This window comes from Elephas maximus, chromosome 7 (assembly GCF_024166365.1).
Source record: "Elephas maximus indicus isolate mEleMax1 chromosome 7, mEleMax1 primary haplotype, whole genome shotgun sequence".
In the NCBI taxonomy this organism is placed as follows: domain Eukaryota; kingdom Metazoa; phylum Chordata; class Mammalia; order Proboscidea; family Elephantidae; genus Elephas; species Elephas maximus.
Genome location: NC_064825.1, coordinates 111,378,840 through 111,400,994, shown reverse-complemented (window position 1 = coordinate 111,400,994; position 22,155 = coordinate 111,378,840). Strand labels below are relative to the sequence as shown.

Genomic DNA, 22,155 nt, shown 5'->3' with positions numbered 1-22,155 from the left:
TGAATATACCACGGACTGCCAAAAGAATGAACAAATCTGTCTTAGAAGAAGTACAGCCAGAATGCTCCTTAGAGGCAAGCATGGCGAGACTGCGTCTTACATACTTTGAACATGTTGTCAGAAGGGATCAGTCCCTGGAGAGGGACATCATGCTTGGCAGAGTACAGGGTCAGCGGAAAAGAGAAAGACCCTCAAGGAGGTGAATTGACACAGTGGCTGCAACAATGAGCTCAAGCATAACAACGATTGTAATGATGGCTCAGGACCGGGGAGTGTTTCGTTCTGTTGTGCATAGCGTCGCTATGAGTTGGAAACGACTTGAGGGCACCTAACAACAACAACATAGAGTTATGAAATTTCATTACATATTCTTGATACAAATATTTTGTCACACACATGCACACATGTACATATGTATATATTAATCTGGCCTTTTCATTTTTTAAAATTTTGTTTTTAAAATTATCATCCTGTAAAACTGACCATTTTTGGTACAGACACCAAAACCACCACCATAATTAGGGTACAGCTTCACCACTCAAATAAACCCCTCCGGTTGTAACTTTATAATCACATTCTCCACCATTCTTAATCCTGGTAATCACTGATCCATTTTACATCATTATAAAATCAAAACCAAGACCGAACACATTGCCATGGAGTCGATCCCGACTATAGAACAGAATAGATCCACCCCATAAGTTTTCTAGGACTGCATTCTTCATGGAAGCACACTGCTACATCTTTCTCCCTGGAAGCGATTGGTGGGTTCAAATTGCCAACCTTTCGTTTAGGAGCCCAGCACTTAACCACTGTGCCACCAGGGCTCTTTTCAAGAGGGCCATATTAATGGAATCATACAGTAGGTAACCTTTTGAGACTAGTTTTTTTTTTTTTTTTTCACTTATAAAGATAATACTCTAGAGGTTCATCTGAAATGTTGCAAGTTGACCAGTGCTGTTGAACCAAATACAACCAGGAATGGATATTATTAAATGAAATCTGAGATGAAATTTTTACTTTTTACTCTAGAATAGCACTCTAGAATAGTATTCCATTGTACCATAAGTTGTTCATCCACCTCTGAAGAACATGTGAGGTGTTCCCAGTCCAAAGATAATTGCACCCAAAAATCTAAACAAGAAACAGAGTCCCTGGGTGGTGCAAATGGTTAAGCGCTCAACTATTAGACAAAAGGTTGATAGTTCAAACCCACAAGAGGACCCTTGGAAGACAAGCCTGGAGACCTGCTACTGAAAGGTTACAGCCTTGGAAACCCTATGGAGCTGTTGTACTCCATGAGTCAGAATCAACTCGAGGGCAACAATAGCAAGAAGAAACAAAGAATAAATAGTGTCCAAAGACAACTATTGAAAGATAATTATAAACTGATCCATTATAAACATTCATGTATAGGTTTTAGTGTGACCATAAGTCTTCATATCTCTAAAGTCGGATTACTTGGTCATATGGTAGGCGTGTGTTTAACTTTATAAAAAACTGACAAACTATTTTCTAGATTAGTTATGCTGTTTTACATTTCCACCAGCAATGTATAACAATTCCAGTCGTTCTGCATCTGTGTTAGTACTTGTATTCTCAACATACTGAAGAAAGACTTAATAATGTGCTCCCATAAATATTACAGCCTAGAAAATCCTATGGGGCAGTTCTACTTTGTCATATGAGGTTGTTATAAGTTGAAAACCAACTTAAAGGCAACTAACAACAATAATTAGGTGTGTAGTGTTACCTCATCATTATTCTAATTTGCATTTTCCAAAGTCTAATGATCTTGAATTTTTTTTTTTTTTTTTTCTATATGCTTTGTTCTTTTTGGTGTCTGGTCAAGTTTTTGTCCATTTTTTAAGAATATAAATTTTTTTCTTATTGTTAAAGTTTGAGAGTTGTTACATATTCTAGGTAGAAATCCTTTGTTGGATACGAAATTTGAAAATATTTTCCCTCAGCCTATAATTTGTCTTTTCATTCTCATATCAGTGTTTTTTGCAGAGCAAAGGTTTTTAATTTTGAATAAGTCTACTTTATCCATTAACTTTGAGAGAAAAGCCAGATATGAATTTTAAATAGCTGGAATTATGTTTTATACATAGTTTTATGGCTTTGAGGACACAGACTTTAGAGAATTCCTACTGTACTTCTTATTCATGGGATCAAACAAGCAACTAAAGGAAACAAGAAAAGTCCCTTTTCTCTGTGTCATTTTGGTAATGCTCACTAACTCACTAGGAAAGTATGGGCATTCTATGTATCCTGTTGTTCTTCAGACCTTTAACAGAATAATAACTAACCTCATTAAAGGATTTTTGTTGTTAGTTACTGTCAAGTCAATCATGCTTATTATTGAAAACATGAAAAAACTCATTGAAGGAAATTATTCCAACATCACAGCAATGATTACATTTAATGTACTATGTGTCATTCTAGGTTTTTCTCTGGTTGCACACATGATTTATAAAAGAATAATCTCTACAGAAATCATATTTGGATTTGTACCACTAAAAATTAAACATTCATTGACTAGATATTTATTACCCGCTTTCTGTTTTTTAGGTTTTATTCCAACCACTGTGGATACTTCAGTGAACAAAATAAAACAAAACAAAATACCTCTTCTCATGAATTCTAATGAGATGATATTGTACAATAAAAATTAAGGTTAAAATATGTGGTATATGTGAGACAGTAATAAGTACTATGGACAATATTTACAGTAGGGTAAGAATGATTTGGTGCTGAACCAGGCAGTGTTTTGTAATGTTGAACACAGGGCCTCTATGAGTCAGAACCGACACCATGGCATCTAACAACCACCACCACAAGAATGATTGGTGGATGAGGGATGGAACTCCATCTTTATATTGGGTGGCCAGAATAGGCCTCACTGAGCTGATATTTCAGCTAAGACACGCTGGAAATGAGAGAATGAACCATGCAAATATTAAGGGCAAGAACATCTGAGGCATAGAGAACAACCATCCCAAAGTTATTGAGGCAAGAGTAAGCCTGGAGAATTCTAGGAACAGCAAATTGGCCAGTGTTGTTGAACCAAGTACAATAAGGAACAGATATTATTAAATGAAGCCTGAGAGGAAATGGACTATGTCATGTAGTGGTCTTGCATGCTGTCATAAGGACTTTGGCTTTTATGCCGTAAAATTGGAAGACATCAGAGCCATTACTGGTTCTCAGATTTCTTACATCTCCTTGTCTTCCTAAACATCTAATCTTCCAGAACTTAAAACGGCAACTGTGAAATTAGTTACTGATCTTGAAATATGATATTAAAGAACCTTGTTATTCATGTATGGCTTACAGATGAGTAAAAGTGGTAGTGAGAACTTTCACCTAATTTCGTTTAATAGGTGGGAGTTGTCTAAGGGCCTGTATCCCTGTCTGAAGCTGTGTGCTGGAATTTGGTTCCAAGCATATTGCTAAACTCCAGTGTTTATGTAAGTGAACTGGAACATAAACAGAACCAACCTCTTGGAATCAGAAACTCTTGCTTGAGTGGAAGACAGAAATATCCACAATGTTTTAATAAACTGAAAATCTTAAGTCTGAAAAACCAGGGTAAAAATTTCTCTACAGATGAAAAACCACATACCAACCTGAATCAAAAAGTAATCATGAAATGATTCCATAAATAAGCCCTTACAACAGTAAATCCCATTGAAGATGACCTCACATAGCACTTAAGGGAAACTGAGGACAAAATAATTAGCAGACTCCAGCACATCAAATTTATGAAAGTAGAGATAAAAAACAATGTGAAAAATATTTTAATCTTTGGGATTTTTATTCTTGAAATAGATAAATGTAGATATAGCTTTCATGAGGTAAGACATTATAAACACAGAACATGATTTTTCACTTAATGTTAGAATCTCAGAGGTGTACCGTTGCTGAAGGGGTAAAAGCCATGGGAGAAGTCCTGAAAGAAAGGAGGAAGTTCAGTTACCCAGAGATATCAGTGATGATCTCTGAACTGAAAATAAATGTTGAATACATTGTCTTCGCTTGACTCATTTCATCCTACTGTAGATATCTAAGGCAATCCAGTTTGACTCTAAAAGGATTCAAATTTGAAAAGTCTGGAAAAAAATAATTTTCAGATAGTTATTTTAACAGAAGTAAGGTAAAATGGCATCCTTCTCCTTCTTGTTGGGCCTTCAATTTTGGAGAATGATCAGAGTCTGACCCAGGGATATCTGGGGCAGGAAAACATTAAGTCTTAAGGAATTACTGCTAAGGGTGGTTGAATTGTCACAAGCAAAAAGAAGATGTAAGTTGTGCTGAAACGGAGATATTTTAGGGAGAGGGGTATCAAAAGATTGAATGTGATGCCCAAAGCATGAGAAAGGACTGGATATTTGCTTACCAAACCCATTTCCTCTTCTTCCAGTCAAGCTAGACTACATTTCTTAGACTCCCTGCAGTTAGTCTTGTTTGATTTCTAGCCAATGGAATATGAGGGCGATAGATGTGTGACACCTGCAGGTCTGGCCCATAAAACTTTCAATATGCATTCTAAGCTTTCCTCTTCTGCAGCCTCTTGAAATCTTCAGAATCCAAGATATCAATTTCAGGTATCTTGCAGAAGAGAAGCAAAACCTTAGAAACCTTGGGATGATAGTGAAGTCACATTCTGGAAAGAGCCAGGACCCCTGTACCACTACTTAGATGGTGTCTACCCACTGATGTAGAAAAAAATGTGGACTTCAAACAGTGAAGAAATAAACTTCTATCACAGAGGCTGGCAAACTACCATCTGCAAAGCAAGTCTAGCCTATGGCTTGTTCTTGTAAAGTTTTATTGGAACAGAGTTAAGCCTATTGATTTACATATTGCCTGTGGCAGCTTTCATACTACAACAACTGAGTTGACTGTGTGATCAAACTGTATGGTCCACAAAGCCTAAAATAGTTACTACATGGCTCTTGACAGAAAAAAGAAAAAAAAAAATTGCTAACATTTGTTCTACTTCATCAAGCCACTGAGATTGTGAAGTTTGTGTCTTAATGCATGATGAAAAATTAAATAATAAATGTACTATCTTTCCTATAAACCTGTATTATAGACATGAAAAATATAACCTCAAGAATATTCTCAAATTCAACGATAAATATGAGCATTGGATAGCATTGTGCCCATATTTGGAAGAGAAATGTAAATGGTATTCTCTAAAGAATGGTACGAGTAGAAAATGAACTCACAATATAATGTTAAATGAAAAGGGAGGATAATAAACCATATAAACTACAATACTTATTGTGTGAACATATGCTCATAAATATATGCACATATACAAAAAAAAAAAAAGAAAAACAAAAACAAAAAAACCTGTTGCAGTCAAGTTGATTTCAACTCAGAGAGAGCCTGTAGCACAGGGTAGAACTGCCCACAGAGTTTCCAAGAAGTCACTGGTGAATTCGAACTCCCAGTCATTTGGTTAGCAGCCAAGCTCTTAACCACTGCATTACCAGGGCTCCTATGCCCGTATAAAACTAAAACCAAACCCATTGCCGTCGAGTCGATTCCAATTCATAGCGATCCTATAGGACAGAGTATAACTGCTGCATAGAGTTTCCAAGGAACACCTGGTAGATTCAAACTGCCGACCTTTCGGTTAGCAACCATAGCTCTTAACCACTACACCACCAGGGTTTCCTATTCCCATATAGGAGATGAGAAAACAAAAATACAACTAAGATTGGTAGTAGTTATCTCTGGATTGGGAAAAAAAAATAATAATTGATAGTAGTTATCTCTGTATTTTTGCACAACAGCTGATTTTTTCTTTCCTTTGTGTTTCTGTTATTTGGCTGGTATCAAAAACAAACATATATTAATCTGGTTTAACTAAAAAAAAAAATAAATAAAGATCTATGGGTTAAACTTGGTGATGAAGTTATTTCTCAATCTTTAGAAGTAATTGTATGCAACCAAAAAATCACATGGGAGTGTTGTGTCACCTAATTGCCCCATTTGTGGCCTCCAATGCAAAACATCAATGATATTCTCTAGGGTCCATATCCCCACAGCCCTGGTGGCACAGCATGGTGCCAGGATTCAGTTCTTAGGTCTGCCTTTCTCCCTGCTATCTCTGAGTATACTTAATAGATTGAACGGTAGTAGCCCTTTACACAAAATATTGTTTTAAATATACTGTAAACTCTTGCTACTTTATTCAGGTTTGATACTATTCTCAACAAGATTAGTTGAATTCTCTGCAGGAACTTTCCTGAAGTCCATTAATCATAACATAGAAGCTTCAATAAATGAATAAGTTAAATACTCCACTTAGGTAAGTTGATTCAATTTTTGTTGTATTTCACTTTAGAAGGATAATAATGCATTCCAAGTAAGTTTTGCAGGAGGCAAAAACATGTATAAATCCAGCTGGATGATGTGCGCTTTGTTCCTTAATGCAGATGGTTGAGGGCTTTAGAGGTTGTGTATAGATCATCCTTCCTTTCCAGTGACATTCATCCTGGTTTTCTAACTGTACATCCATGGTGTACTCAGCACCTTAATGGGCATTTTAGAATCTAGAAAATTATAAAGTATGGGCATTGTCCTTAAAAAAAAATCAATTTTAGGAAGAATTTGGCAGTAACATACATAATTGGAAATGATGCAATACAGCATTCAATTCCTGTCTGTTATTAAAATTAAAGCTTGTATCTATAAAGCGGAGAGAAATTTTATAATAAAATGAATAACGTGTTTCCTAGTATTACAGGTTTGTGACAGAAACAATGCCTAATGTTTTCAGTTGTAAGTGGGAAAATAAAGCATTACACAAGAGGGAATAATTTGGATATTTCAACTTTATATAAATGAGCACGTGCTGTTGAACAGAGCTGGATAAATTCTACATTGCTGGAGAAGAATGATTTAGTGGTAACGAGGATGCATATATAGACCAGGGAAAGCTCTGGAAAAGGTAGGCTGAACAATGTAGATTTCGTGAATTCGTTAATAAGAAACAGTTGGAAAATTAAAAGCCATTTACTATCAGGAAAAAATCACAATGGAAAATTATTCTGGAAATGTTGTGCAGAATATTTTAAAGTGGAGGACTCGGACTGTGAATCCAAATCCAAAAACGTTGCTGTGGAGCCAATTCCAACTCATAGTGACCCCACAGGGCAGAGTACAACTACCCCATAGGACCCAAGGCTGTAAATCTTTACAGTAACAGACTTCCACACCTTTCTCCTGTGAAGTGGCTGTGACTTCAAACCACTGACTTTCCAGATAGCAGCCAAGTACTTAGCCACTGTGACACCAAGGCTCTCTCAGCCTGTGAATAAGTGGTCATAGTTTACCTAAGTAGCAATCAAGATAGTTTAGAATGGTAGCAGAGAGACTGCTGAGGAATTAGTCTTTGGAAGGCATCTTTCTTACAGTAATGAACCTGAGAAAACTAGAGAGTGATAAGAAAGCATAAACAACACTGAGGAAAAAGGAAACCAGGTAGAAATGATGTCCAGACCTTATTGACTCATATACTCATACATTCCTTTATTGAATAAATATTAGTGAGTATATATTATGTCTTAGTGTCCCATTTGGGATGCAGAAGCAAACAAAACAAACAATAATTCTTGGTCTAGTGACCTTTATTGTGAAACAGAAAATGATAAAATATGTGCTAAAAATACGTAGAATGCATACCATGTTGCATGTGTTGTATTTATGTTGACAGTTGAGTTCTAGGTTCCCGTAGTTGAACAGGTGAGCCAGAAAAGATACTGCTGAACCTCATGATGTGCATTTTCTTCAACACAAACATTTTCACTAAACTCAGGTTCATGGGAAAAGCCAGGATGGCCCTCTCTGAAAGCCAGCTCCTTCTGATGATACTGAATATGGTCATTTGAAATATAAATGGGTCAACTCTATTTTTGTTCTTTCTCTCTCAACTTTCTTCTTTAAATTATTACTCTAAAAAATGAACGTTCAGTGTACAACTGGGATATTAGTAAGTCCTAACTTGAAATAATGGAACAGTAGATGTTAAGCATTTTTAATAACTGTCTTTGTTGACAATAAGTTTCTCAGTGTTTCTTCATTGTGTTCTGTCTAATTCACATTTTGCTTTTGAGAATCAACTATCCTATTTTCTCAACAGGAACCAAGAAAATCAGAGCGCTAGAGCCATATTCATGCTCTTGGGCTTCTCAGAATATCCGGACCTCCAGGTACAACTCTTTTTTTTTTTTTTTTAATTTTTATTGTGCTTTATGTGAAAGTTTGCTATATACTCTTAATAGCTCTCCCTGTAATGAGTTAGCAAACTCCTTCCCTCCACTCTCTCTTTTCATGTCCATCCACCAGCTTCTGACCCCCTCTCATCCCCCCTCCAGACAGGAGATGCCAGCATAGTCCCATGTGTCTACTTGATCCAAGAAGCTCCTTCTTCACCAGCATCTTTTTCTACTACATTATCCAGTCCAATCCCTATCTGAAGAGTTGGCTTTGGGAATGGTTCCTGTCTTGGGCTAACAGAACCTCTGGGGACCATGAAAACCGGGGTCCTTCTAGTCTCAGTCAGACCAATAAGTCTGGTCTTATTACGAGAATTTGGGGTCTGCATCCCACTGCTCTCCTGCTCCTGCAGGGGTTCTCTGTTGTGGTCCCTGTCAGGGCAGTCATCGGTTGTAGCTGGGCACCATCTAGTTCTTTTGGTCTCAGGCTGATGTAGTCTCTGGTTTATGTGGCCCTTTCTGTCTTTTGGGCTCGTAATTACCTTGTGTCTTTGGTGTTCTTCATTCTCCTTTGCTCCAGGTGGGTTGAGACCAATTGATGAATCTTAGATGGCTGCTTACTAGAGTTTAAGACCAAGATGCCACTCTCCAAAGTGGGATGCAGAATGCTTTCTTAATAGATTTTCTACGCCAATTGACTTAGATGTCCCCTGAGACCATGGTCCCCAAATCTCCATTCCTGCTATGCTGGCCTTCGAAGCATTCAGTTTATTCAGGAAACATCTTTGCTTTTGTTTTAGTCCAGTTATGCTGACCCCTTCTGTACTGTGTCCTGTCTTTCCCTTCACCAGGTGCCCCTTTTCATGGTCTTCCTGACCATCTACACAGTCACTGTCATCGGGAACCTGGGCATGATTGTGATCATCAGGATCAACCCCAAACTCCACACCCCCATGTACTTTTTCCTCAGCCACTTGTCCTTTGTTGATTTCTGTTACTCTTCAGTAGTTACACCCAAACTATTAGAAAACTTGGTTGTGGAAGACAGAACAATCTCCTTCACAGGGTGCCTCACCCAATTCTTCTTGGCTTGCATATTTGTGGTGACCGAAACATTCATGTTGGCAGCAATGGCTTATGATCGATTTGTAGCAGTTTGTAACCCTTTGCTCTATAAGGTTGCAATGTCCCCGAAGTTTTGTTTCCTGTTGGTGACTGCCTCATATGCTTGGGGTATACTCTGTTCCTTGACATTCACCTACTTTCTGTTGACATTATCCTTTTGTGAGACCAACTTCATAAACAACTTTCTCTGTGAGCATGCTGCCATTGTTGCTGTGTCCTGCTCTGACCCCTACATTAGTCAGAAGATCATTTTAGTGTCAGCCACATTCAATGAAATAAGCAGCCTCATGATCATTCTTACATCTTATATTTTCATTTTTATCACTATCATGAAGATGCCTTCAACTGGGAGGCGCCACAAAGCCATTTCCACCTGTGCCTACCACCTAACTACCATTACCATCTTCCATGGAACCATCCTTTTTCTCTACTGTGTGCCTAATTCCAAGGGTTCATGGCTCATGATCAAGGTGGCCTCTGTGTTTTACACAGTGGTCATCCCCATACTGAACCCCCTGATCTACAGCCTCAGGAACAAAGATGTGAAGGAGGCAGTAAGAAAGTTAGTACAAAGTTACCCTGTCACAAACTGCAAAGTCTGTAAAGATTTATTTGTTCATTTTCAGAGAATGTAGAAAATTGTCCAAATATTCTAGCTGATTTATTTATTCACATTCCTTTTCAAATAGCAAAGCAGTGCACGTGTCTAATGTAACTCCCCATTTGATTGATCATCCAATACCAATGTTCTTTAAAGATAAGTAAATTAGTTGAAAAATAATTAGCAACACAGTTATTAAAGCTCAATCTATTTAAATTAAGGTTTCTGAATCAGAGTTAGGCAAATGAAGATTTCTGAGTTAGTATAAATGGCAATGTGGTTACCCATGTAAACGAAGTCTTTCTGAATATGGATTTATAGAGATGTTCTGAAAATGAATAGCTTAGCAGGAGAGAGGATATATCATAGCATAATAGAGTAAACATAATAAACAAAGGTCTGTTCAACCCTTAGGCACAAAATATATTGAAAATATGAATTCCATTTCACTCTTTAAAGTGCACATAAGACATATCTCTGCCTGAACAGTCCAAAATATGGATTGTTTAAATTTTATTTGGTCATGTAAATTTTATTTTATCTCTGTATACTAAGACAGTAAAACATGTTATGATCTGCTAATATCTGAGGTCATCTGATCTAGCCTGATCTTGGCTGATGAATTCGACTCAGGACAATAAGTGTATACGTTCATTTGGCAGCTGTTTCATGTATCTATGATCCTTCTTGGACCACTGGGGTAGCTAGAGTATATTCTTCCAATGTCAGTGCCTGAGTCACAAAAGGAAACATGCATTAACAAAAGCTTTTCAAGCAACTGTTTTTGTTATATTCTATAGTCAATGTGAATCACAGAGCTGAGACCAAAGTCAAAGGTTTGAGGAAGGATATCTGCCTCTTGCAGAGCTTAAAAGTTACATGGCAAGGAGCACAGATACAGAGAGGAATGAAAAATAGGATCCAATATCTCAATCTACTTAAGTTTATGGTAAATATTATCTCATGGAAAATATCCTTCTTTGATATTCCAGATAAACATGACATAACTGTAATTGGTTTGACACAGTCTTTATGAATCATTTGATTCACTTATTGAAATGACTGTCTTTGGTGAGTGATACTGTATCAGGATTGAAGATAGATGATGTCTTGGTAAATTTCCAGGTTTCATGATCATAATCTATCTGCAAACCGAAATGTTGCTTGCTTTGTCTAAAGCTTGAGCATTTTTTTTCTACTTAAAAATTTGTATTTTCTCTTTATAGAAATTGTTACTAGCAATAGTGGTTAAGAGCTTGGCTACTAACCAATAGATTGATAGTTTGAATCCACCAGCTGCTAGCTTCTTAGAAACTTATGGGGCAGCTCTATTCAGTCCTACTGGATTGATATGAGTCAGAATTGACTCAACAGCAACAGGAAGCAATTTCTGTATTCTATTCTGATTGCTTAGCAATATATAATACTGTTTTCAACATGCTATAATCTATAAATATAGTATTATGTTTTTTAGTTAATTTTGAATTGTCATCATGTGCCATACATACTCAACAAAATGTTCCAGGGGAATATTTTAATACTTTGTCCAGCATTACTATAAACACCATAGCTCTCTTGATTATAATTTGCATAGAATATCTTTTTCCATCCATTCATATTCAACCCATTTTTATCTTTGGGTCTGAAGTATCATAAAGATAGCATATAGTTGGATCATTTTTTTTCCATTCTTACAATCTCTTTCCTTTTGTGTTTATTGATTTTTTTCTAGTGTACCATTTTGATTTCATCGTCATTATTTTTCTGTATTTTTTTAAATTATTTTATTAGTGATTACCTTAGGGATTAAAATAAATATCCTCAATTTACAGCAACCTAGTTTGAATTCATCCCAACTCAGCTTCACAAACAGAAAACTTTTAAATTAAAATATCACTTTAATAGAAATATCAAATATAAAAAAAAAAGCCAGTTGTAAAACATAAAAACTAAATATAAAGAATAAAATTACCAACTTTTTTAAGACCTTGGAGTGGAAACTTCAAAATATCACTGAGAAAAATTTAAGACAAACTAAGTGGAGAGATGTAGCATACGCAGTGATCAAAATTCAATATTACTAAGATGAAAATTCTCCCCAAATTACTCATTTAATACAACCCCAATCAAAATCGAAAGTTATTTGAAACAACTGACATAAATCAAAACCAAACCCAGTGCCATCCAATTGATTCTGACTTATAGTGACCCTGTAGGACACAGTAGAACTATCCTATTGGTTTTCAAAGGAGTGCTTGGTGGATTCAAACTGCCGACCTTTCTGGTTAGCAGGTGAACTCTTAACCACTGTGCCACCAGGGTTTGAGTTATGTATAAAAATGAAAAATGTCCAAAATACCCAAAAGTATTTTAAAAAGGAAGAACATGGTTGGAGGATTTGAAGATTTATTGAAAACAACAGTAAACGAGGTTGTGTGGTTTTAGCAAAAAGAGAGAAAAGTGTAAATAAAATAGAATTCAGATATAAAACAGTAAATAACTGATTTTTAAAACATGCCATGAAAAACAGGGTAATTGAATGGAAGAAAATAATCTTGCTCTTTAGTCACCCCATTAAAAAAAAAGTGTAAATGTGTTACATACTTCAACAAACATCTCCAGCTACTGGAAGAAAGTATAGAAGACTATCCTTGTGACAACTGATAAATGTGACTTCATCAAAAATAAAAACTTCCTATCACCAAAAGATATCGTCAAGAACAGGAATCAGAAGTCCACAGATTAGAAGTAAATATCTGCAGACTGGGAGTAATATTTACAATACATACGCTGTTAATTACACAGAATATATAAAGGAGCCCATGAAATCATTAATAACAAGACAATCAACCAAATTAAAATTGGTTAATGTATAGTCATTTCACAAGAACTTGGAGACCTTGTGGCACAGCAGTTAAGAGCCTGGCTGCTAACCAAAAGGTCAGCAGTTCAAATCCATCATTATCTGCTCTTTGGAAACCCTGTGGGCAGTTCTAGTCTGCCCTATAGGGTGCTATGAATTGAAATCGACCGGACGACAAAGGATTTTTTTTTTTAATATAGGTAGAGAATAACTCACAAAAAATGTGCCAACATCATATGTCTTAATGAAAAAGTAAATGGAACATCAATTCACACTAAGTGAATTGCTAAAATTGCTTAGATGGCACTTCACTTAGCTTCTGTTAAAGGTGAAGAAAAACCCTGGCAGTGGATAATGGTGATGGTTGTACAACATGATGAACAAAATTAATTTCACTGAATTTTATATGTAAAAAATGTTGAGTGAGATTGGGATTATAACCCTGGCCTCCGAGAGTTGCAATGGGGAGCAAGGACACTGTCTGAGGAGTCTCTGTCTGGGGCGCGGTGAACAGAAACCACCATTATCACAAACAACACACTGTAAAGTCTGTGCACACGTCAGAAATGGTTCCCCATGGTCCCTGAGAGTGATAACTTCTCTTACTAACAGGACTTCAGTTACATCTGTTCTCAGCTTCTCTTCACCATACTACTCATCCAACAGGAAGTTCTAGAGGCCAGGAGGCTCACTTTTTCTTTTCCTCAGGGCCTGGATACCTGTCTCTTAGCAGTGACAGGCCTAGCCTACAGCCTGCCCTATCTTCGTTTTTCCAGCCTTTCAACCAGCCTCACAGAGACAGTTTGTGGAAGAAGTCTTGGTCCCCAGAATGGACCCACTTCCTCATCTGGGCCAGGCTCATGGGTGCACAGGGCATGTTCAACAGATGAGTTTTCAGCTACCATAAGCAGAAAGGCTTTCAGTCCTCCATCCTCCGTGCTAACTGAGCAGGGATGGATTAACCGGTAATAAAGGTATGTACCACTTACATTAAGCAAGGTATGCATGGGCTTACTTGTGTTTACTTACTAATTTGTAGTAAACAATTTCATATGGGTTTCATCACATCCTAGATTATTGCTTATTGGATAATCCTGCCCTGCTGAACTTCAGGTCCTTTTCCCAGTGCCTTTTCCCTGTGTCAACCAGGAAACGGGGCTGGTACCAGTTACTGCCCAGAGGCAAAGGTGTGACTGAAACGGGCCGGGTCTATTTCCCACCAACTCACCACAGCTTACTGAAAGTGCATTCTTGTCACAATCTAAATACACACACACACATAAAATCATTCAAAATAGTTTAGATAGGAATGCACACACATTTGTTATTAAATAAATGTTCCTGAGGGTGTATGAATTAAAACAACCACTATGATAAAAGAGACAGTCTAAACCTTTAGCAAATGGTCCACCAAATCATCTTTTAGATCCCCCTTATGTACTTTTTTCTGGTGGGGGGGTGGTTATTTGTTGGCTAGGGCTCAGTAAATGCCACCACCCAGAAAATCAGAGCAATATAAAAAAAAAAAAAAAAAACTAGAATAAATAATTGGTCTTTACCTCAAGAAACGCATGGAGCTCTTTCTGGTATTCATGTATAGTCAATGAATTATATATATAATCAGATGCCTACTGTTGTAAAGTATGTCATCAGATTTTTTTTTTCCAGTCAGTCTCAATTATTGATAATAAACCAAAAAACAACCAAACCCATTGCCGTTGAGTCAATTCCAACTCATAGCAACCCTGTAGGACAGAGTAGAACTGCCCCATAGAGATTCCAAGGAGTGATTGGTTGATTCAAACTGCCACGTTTTGGTTAGCAGCCTGAGCTCTTAACTGCTACTCTACCATGGCTCCTAGCTGATAATAGGTATCATATAAATAATCGGGTCAAAAGAATAAGTTCTAAAGGTTACCTTAGTAAGAATTAACACATTGGGAAATATAGGGAGTAGAGAAATATAAGAAAAAAAATGCAAAGCTTTGAACAAATTTTGAAAAAGTATAAAAGAAGCCTATACTATATTATTCAATACTTACTGATTGGTCCTGAATAAATAATTTAATGGTTATTTAATATCTTCTTTGAATATTAAGGAAGGTTTAACTATCTTTTATATTATCTGTTCAGTGGGCTAATATATGAGCAACACTTTTCAGGAAAAAATAATTTATTACATTTTTGAAGAAACAATAATTCCCATGTTCAAGCAAGTAGGTTTTCCTCCAGGTAATTGATATTATGCAACGTTTCATCCCTCAAAAAAAAAAAAAAAAAAAATTGGAATGATTACCTCTGAGAAGTTGAATATAAAACATAAGAAAGCTAGTGATTTCACCATGACTTGTATGTAAATACAGCAAAGTCTCAGTTTTGTGATGCTTTAATTTTTTCCAAATGCTTTTCCATCCTAGGTAGATATTTGAGGCTTATAATAATCCTGTGAGTTATTAGGATATATTATCATTATTACCATTTTACTGATTGTGAGTGTGATGAGAAAGACAGTGAATTGACTTTCTCAAGATTTTGGTAAAGGGAAGATTAAAAACCAGGTATCTGAACTTTTAAGACATGACTGTCCCATGACATTCTGATTCTTGCTTTGATAAATTTCAGAAAAGAAAAATGCCACCACCGCCACCATCACTATCATAATCTTCACCTTTATCATTACTTTCATAATCATTATGAAGTGTGTATCAAATTCTTGTAGCATATAAAATATTAAATGAGAAGTGATATACACAAATTTGCTTCCATAAACAAAAATGTAAATTGATGAATGTAGAACATCATGTCAGATAATAGATGTAAATGACTTTATGATATAGAAATACAAACACAAAAAAGGAACTAAAATTGTTTTTACACATGGGTATGGTTGTAACTAAAACTATACAATGACGTAAATATCAAAAGAACTGCCAACAGAAGTTTTTAGGGAGAAATGAAGTAAATAATCTCTGTATGTGAGTCATCGATTTGGGAATCTGGAATTGGGGGGTTAGGCATTAATGGTTGTGTTGACTGAAGCTCACTTTTCTTGATAATATCAGTTCAAAGGGTTAATTTCAGTTTAGAAAGAGCTAAAGGTGGCAAAGATCAGGCACACTAATGTAAACACAATGGTGTGGACTTAGGGAACCATGAAATAATTGAAATAAATGAATTAATTGCTGATGTCAGATGGATATTGGCTGAACACAGAGGAGACCAGAAAGATATTTACCTGTATTTTGTTGATTATACAAAGGCATTTGAATGTGTGGATCATAACAAATTATGAATTATTTTTCAAAGAATGAGACTTCCAGAGCACTTAATTGTACTCATGTGGAAACCTGTACATAGACCAGAAGGCAGTTGTTTGAACAGAACAAGGGGATATTGCATGGTTTAAAATCAGGAAATGTGTGGGTCAGGGCTGTATCATTTCACCATACTTATTCAATCTGTATGCTGAGCAAATAATCCAAGAAATTGGAAAATATGAAGAATAACTGGGCATCAGGTTTGAAGGAAGACTCATTAACAACCTGTAATAAGCAGACGACACTACTTTGCCTGAAGAAAGAGAAGAGGACTTGAAGTACTAGTACTTACTGATGAAGATCAAAGACCACAGCCTTCAGTATGGATTTCGCTATAACATAAAGATAACAAAAATCCTCACAACTGGGCCGATAAGCAACACTACAACAAGCAGAAAAAATATTGAAGTTGCCAAGGATGTCATTTTACTTGGATCCACAATCAACATCCATGGAAGCAGCAGTCAATAAATCAATGTATTTCATTGGGCAAATCTACTGCAAAAGACCTGATTAAAAAGTAAAGATGTCACTTTGAGGACTAAGGTGTGCCTGATCCAAGTCATGGTATTTTCAGTCATCTCATGAATGAGAAACCTAGCCAATGAATAATGAAGACAGCAGAAGAATCGATGCCTTTGAATTATGGTGTTGGTGAAGAATATTGGATATACCATAAATACACCAGAAGAATGAACAAATCTGTCTTGGAAGAAGTACAGCCAGAATGCCCCCTAGAAGTGAGGATGGAGAGACTTTGTCTTATGTACTTTGGACATGAGATCAGGAAAGACCATTGCCTGGAGAGGGACATCATGCGAGTCAACAAGAAAGAAGAAGATCCTCGACTAGAGGAATTGACACTCAATGACTGCAACAATGGGCTCAAACATAGCGATGATTGTGAGAATTGTGCAGGACTGGTCAGTGGTTCACTGTGTTGTACATAGGGTCCGTATGAGTGGGAACCCCACTCAATAGCACCTAACAACAACAATTTTAAAGTCAATAGATATTAACTCACTGAAAAGAGGAGACTCATTTTTTATCATACTTTAAGAGTGTTAATCGTGGACAGTGTCCTAGAGGTGACACAATTGTGTCAGAAGCAACAATCTAGTCCATTTTTACACATCCCGTGGATTTTCTGTAACTGAGTAAAGTCAAATAACTACTTACCGCAGTGCCTATAAAGTTCTAGACTAAATATTAAAGCACTACTGGTATTTCCACAGTCATTATCTGACAAATTGCTTCTAATTAAAATCTGATCATGGAGAATGATAAAAATGCTCTGAGTCTCAAGGACAGTCAGGAACGAGTAGCTAACCACGCAATATTGCTAAGACGTGATTTTAATTCTCTAAGACTGCACAATGCAGGCTTTCTTTCACCTCATCATTCCACAAAACCGTAACTACGTTTTATTCACCTACACAACTCAGTCTAGAACCTAATACATGGAAGATGATCAAGATTCTTGTTGAATAAATCAGTACATTTTCTTACCTGCCACCTACCACGTGTCGTTCACTCCACGATTGACCTGACACTCGTCCTCAGAAACCGCATCCTCTTTATCGGGTCTGACCTTTCCGTAAGCTCTCGTTCTTACCTCCTCACTCTGCACTTATCCCCGCTCTCAAAGCAGGGTGGGCCATCTAAAACAGAAATCGGAAACAAAGGTGTCCAAAGACAATTGAAAAAACAACATCAACAAAAAACGATGTTTTATCTTATAATCACGAAACACAAAAAAATGCAAAGACGATCTGAAACAGTGGAGCCCTGGTAGCACAGTGGTTAAGAACTCAGCCGCTAACCAAAAGCCTGGCAGTTCAAATCCACCAGCCGCTCCTTGGGAACCCCGGGAGGCATCTCTACTCGGTCCTACTGGGCCGCCATGAGCTGTAAATCAACACTACAGAGACTTATTTTTTTTTTTTGTATGTTTATTTTTTATCTGAAACAGTGTTTGAAATTGAAAAAAAAAAAGAATTCCTTTTTTTTGTCATTTTCTGAATGTGACGGTTCTGTGATGATATTTAAGACATAAAGATTCTATAAAAATAAATTTGATATTGGACAGAAATAGTTCACACTTACTTTTGATTAAGATTAATTTCTTGTTTATCTTTATTGACTGAGTTAAAAGTCAGATACAAAATAAAAAATATAAGTTTTTGTAATGGTTATTGAAACAGAGGTTAGCCACCTTTAACAAATAAAGTTGCTATGAATATTTCTTTAGAGGATTTTGTGTATATAGGTTTTCATTTCTCTATGGTGACTAGCCACAGTGAGACTTTTGGATCATATAGTAAGTATACAATTAACTTTATAGGAAACTAACAACAAATTTTCCAAAATAGAAATTTCCAAAATTGCATTCACACCAGAAACATGAGTGTTCTAATTGCTCTGAATTCTTGCCATCATTTTATATTATCAGCTTTGTTTATGTACATATGTTATTCTAATAAAAGTCTAAAAAAAAGTTGCTGTCAAGTTGATTCCAATTTATGGCAACCCCATATATTACAGAGTAGAAATGCCAGTCTAGAGGGTTTTCTTGGCTGTGCTTTTTACAGGAGCAGGTTGTCAGGCCTTTCTTTCCTGACCCTGATGAGTGGGTTTTAAACCACCAATCTTTGGGTTAGTAGTCAAACATGAATCATTTGCACCACCCACTAGTTTTTTTTTTTTTTTTAGGGACCTTAGTAAGTGTCTACTGGTATCATTTTCTAACCCATAATCAAAATTGATGTGATCATTGTTCATGGCCTTATTTTCCACCCGTATATTTTCTTCGAGAAGTGCCTGTTCAAACTTTTTGCCAATATTAAAAATTGCTTTTTTTTTTTGTTCTTATTATTGAGTTTTGGAAGTTCTACATATATATTCTAAGGGGCCCTGTTAGCACAACTCTTAATACTTGGCTGCTAACCAAAAGGTCGGGGATTCAAACCCACCAGTGTCTCCCTAGGAGAAAAGCACTTTTGTCCATATACTGATTACAGCCTAGAGAACCCTATGGGGCAGTTCTATTCTGTCATATAGGGTCATATGCATGTGAAAGCTGGACAATGAAAATGAAAGGCAGAAGAAGAATTGACACATTTGAGTTGTGGTGTAAGTGAATAATACTGAATACAGCATGGACTGCGAGAAGAACAAGTAAGTTTGTCTTGGAGTAAGCACAGCTAGAACGCTCCTCAGAAATGAGGATTGCGAGACTTTGTCTTGCTTACTTTGGGCATGCTATCAGGAGGGACCAATCCCTGGAGAAGGACATCACACTTGGTAAAGGGTTTCATCTCCCAAACTTTCTTTCCCCTGCATGAGACAGTGAGAACGAAAGGACTTCACAGTTTCTCTCTCACTGCATTCTGCTTTTAATAGCTTCAGGAGTGACCCACTTTCTGCTTGGAAATTTTCATGAAACTATTTTTGCTATTATATTCTCATTTCTTTTATACTTCCCTTGTCTCTAATAATGTCCCTTAGATTTTTTTTTATAGTATTTGATAGTCACAGGAGAAACTTAGTGATTTATTTCTTGTTCCTTGCTCTTGATCAGGGTACACTTTTTCCTCTTGGGCTTGTCATCAGAGATGTTACATATCGTCTCTATTTTGTTCTGAGTAAGGAGTAGTCCTGCACTTCCCTCCCCACTTGAGCTCGGTGTGTCGGTGTAAATGTGGATGTAACTGACTTCTTTTACTTCTGGGTAAAAGCTTTCAAAGCAGATGAAATCTTCAGCACATTCTTTTTAAACTAACTCATGGAGAAGGTTCGTAGTTTTGGGGGGGGGGATCTGTTGCCTTCATATATGAAAGATTCATTAGGTAAGTTTAAAATACTGGAATGGAGTAAGGCTAATTATAAAACAGAAGTAGGGAAACAGCACAAGCAACTAACTACTATCATTTTTATTATCCACGTGAACACAGATTTATTGTTCCATTTTCTTGATTTCATGGAAAACACAGGTTAATTGCAATAAGGACCAAATATTCAGGGGGAAAAAAAAAAAAACTAAAGGAAAATAATAGAAAATTTACTCTGGAATATTCGTAATTGACATTTGATGATATATTTCCATTCATCATTTTCAATGTGTATCTGTGTGTGTGTGTGTGTGTGTGTATGCTGTGTACAAGGTAGGTGTGTGATATCTATTGTTTTTATAGCAGGTACTTTTTTTTAAATCAATTCCTTTCTTTATAATTTTCTCATCCCTCTTATCATCTCCAGAAAGCTAAAACAAAACAAAGCAAAATCAAAAACTTGTGACTAACCTCATGCTTTTCTAATTATATATACATATTTTAACATCTTTTCTCAAACCATAGGATTGTACTATATAGAAAAGTTTAATCTGATATAAACATAAATCATGCCGAATGTTCAATGGCATTGATATACCATCATAATTTAAAATGGATGTCACAACCATATGGACATTCTTGGAAATGAATTAAATGCTTCCTAATAAGTGATATAACAAATTATACATTATAACAGATTAAATTAAATCAGCCCCTGCAAAAGTTCTTATTGAGGGAAGACATTGTACAAGGAAATTATAGAATTACTAATGGAACAATCTGCCATCAGCTGATACATGTACTACTTACATAAGTTGAACGGAAAGGTCTGACAATATTACATGTAATTTTTAATTTGGAAATAATTGCCATTTTATAGAAAGACAAGGTATACACCATTTAAATTGGATTAAAAAGTATGTGAGAAAGCAATTCTTATACATTTAACTTATTTTTTACTGAAGCGAATTATTTACATAGCAATTTTCTCAATGCCGTTATGACATCTTTGTTCCTTAAACTATATATCAGGGGATTAAACATAGGAGTTAGGATAGTGTAAAAAAGAGAAAGCATTTTGTCAGTTCCCTCTGAGTGCCTAGTGTTGGGTCTTAAGTATGCAGTAATGGCTGATCCAAAGAATAACACCACAACCATAAGATGAGACGAGCAGGTAGAGAAGGCTTTGGCTTGACTTGTGGCTGATGGCAACTTCAGGATGATGGAGATGATTTTACTGTAGGAGCCAAGTATCAACAGAAATGGAACCATAGCAAATAACACAGCAACTATGTACACCAACATCTCATTTACAAAGCTGTCCCCGCAGGCCAGATTGAGAACTGGGGGAATGTCACAGAAGAAGTGATTAATTTGCTTAGATCCACAAAAAGGCAGAGAGAAAATCTGATATGTCTGCCCTATCTGAACTGGGATTCCAATGGTCCAAGAGCCAGTCACCAACTGGATACAGACCCTGTGGTTCATGACTAGAGGATACTGCAGAGGGTTACAAATGGCCACGTAGCGGTCATAGGCCATCACTGCCAGGAGGAAACACTCGGTGGCTCCAAATACAAGGACAAAGCACATCTGTGCAGCACAGGTACCTAAGGAAATTCTTCTTCTCTGAGTCCCAAGATTCATCAACATTCTGGGGAGAGTAGCTGATACATAGCAGATTTCCAAGAAGGAAAAATTTGCCAGGAAAAAATACATAGGGCTCTGGAGAGCAGGATCCATTTTTGTTATTAGGAGTATGGTGCCATTGCTCATCAGGATAATAATATAAAAATATAGATGATTAAAAACAATCCAAAAAGGAACCACTGGAGATGGGGCATGTCAGCAAAGCCCAAAAGAACAAATTCCACCACTTCAGTCAGATTATCTTCTGGTGGCATTCCTTGACGATTCATCTGTGGAAAATGTGAATTTACATGGGTGTTTCCTTTATCTTCCTGTATCTCTTTGTCTCTCCTCTAAGTTGTATTCAGGTGTCCGGGTTGGATTTCATGATCACTGCAATTGTTGGCACTTTGAGAATGATAGTAGTTATGTATGTCCCAGGTCCTCCTGTTAAATCATAGTAAACTGCCCCCTCACATTTATTTTAAGATCATTTCACTATGCTTTTGGATCACAGCCCCGGGTAGATATTCTATACCTTACTTAACACAGC

At 36.5% G+C, this 22,155-nt stretch overlaps 1 protein-coding gene and 1 pseudogene across 1 annotated transcript; one reads left to right on the top strand and one right to left on the bottom strand.

Annotated features, from left to right (window-relative positions):
* The first annotated feature begins 2,817 nt into the window (after positions 1-2,817).
* On the top strand, positions 2,818-9,966 carry LOC126080365 (olfactory receptor 5D13-like). Its single transcript, XM_049891605.1, is given in 5 exon segments — positions 2,818-2,968; positions 3,835-3,860; positions 8,136-8,231; positions 9,089-9,926; positions 9,929-9,966. Coding segments are annotated over 5 exon segments (1,149 nt in total).
* Positions 9,967-20,942: 10,976 nt separating this feature from the next.
* Positions 20,943-21,892, bottom strand: LOC126080364 (olfactory receptor 10AG1-like; annotated as a pseudogene).
* Positions 21,893-22,155: the final 263 nt, after the last annotated feature.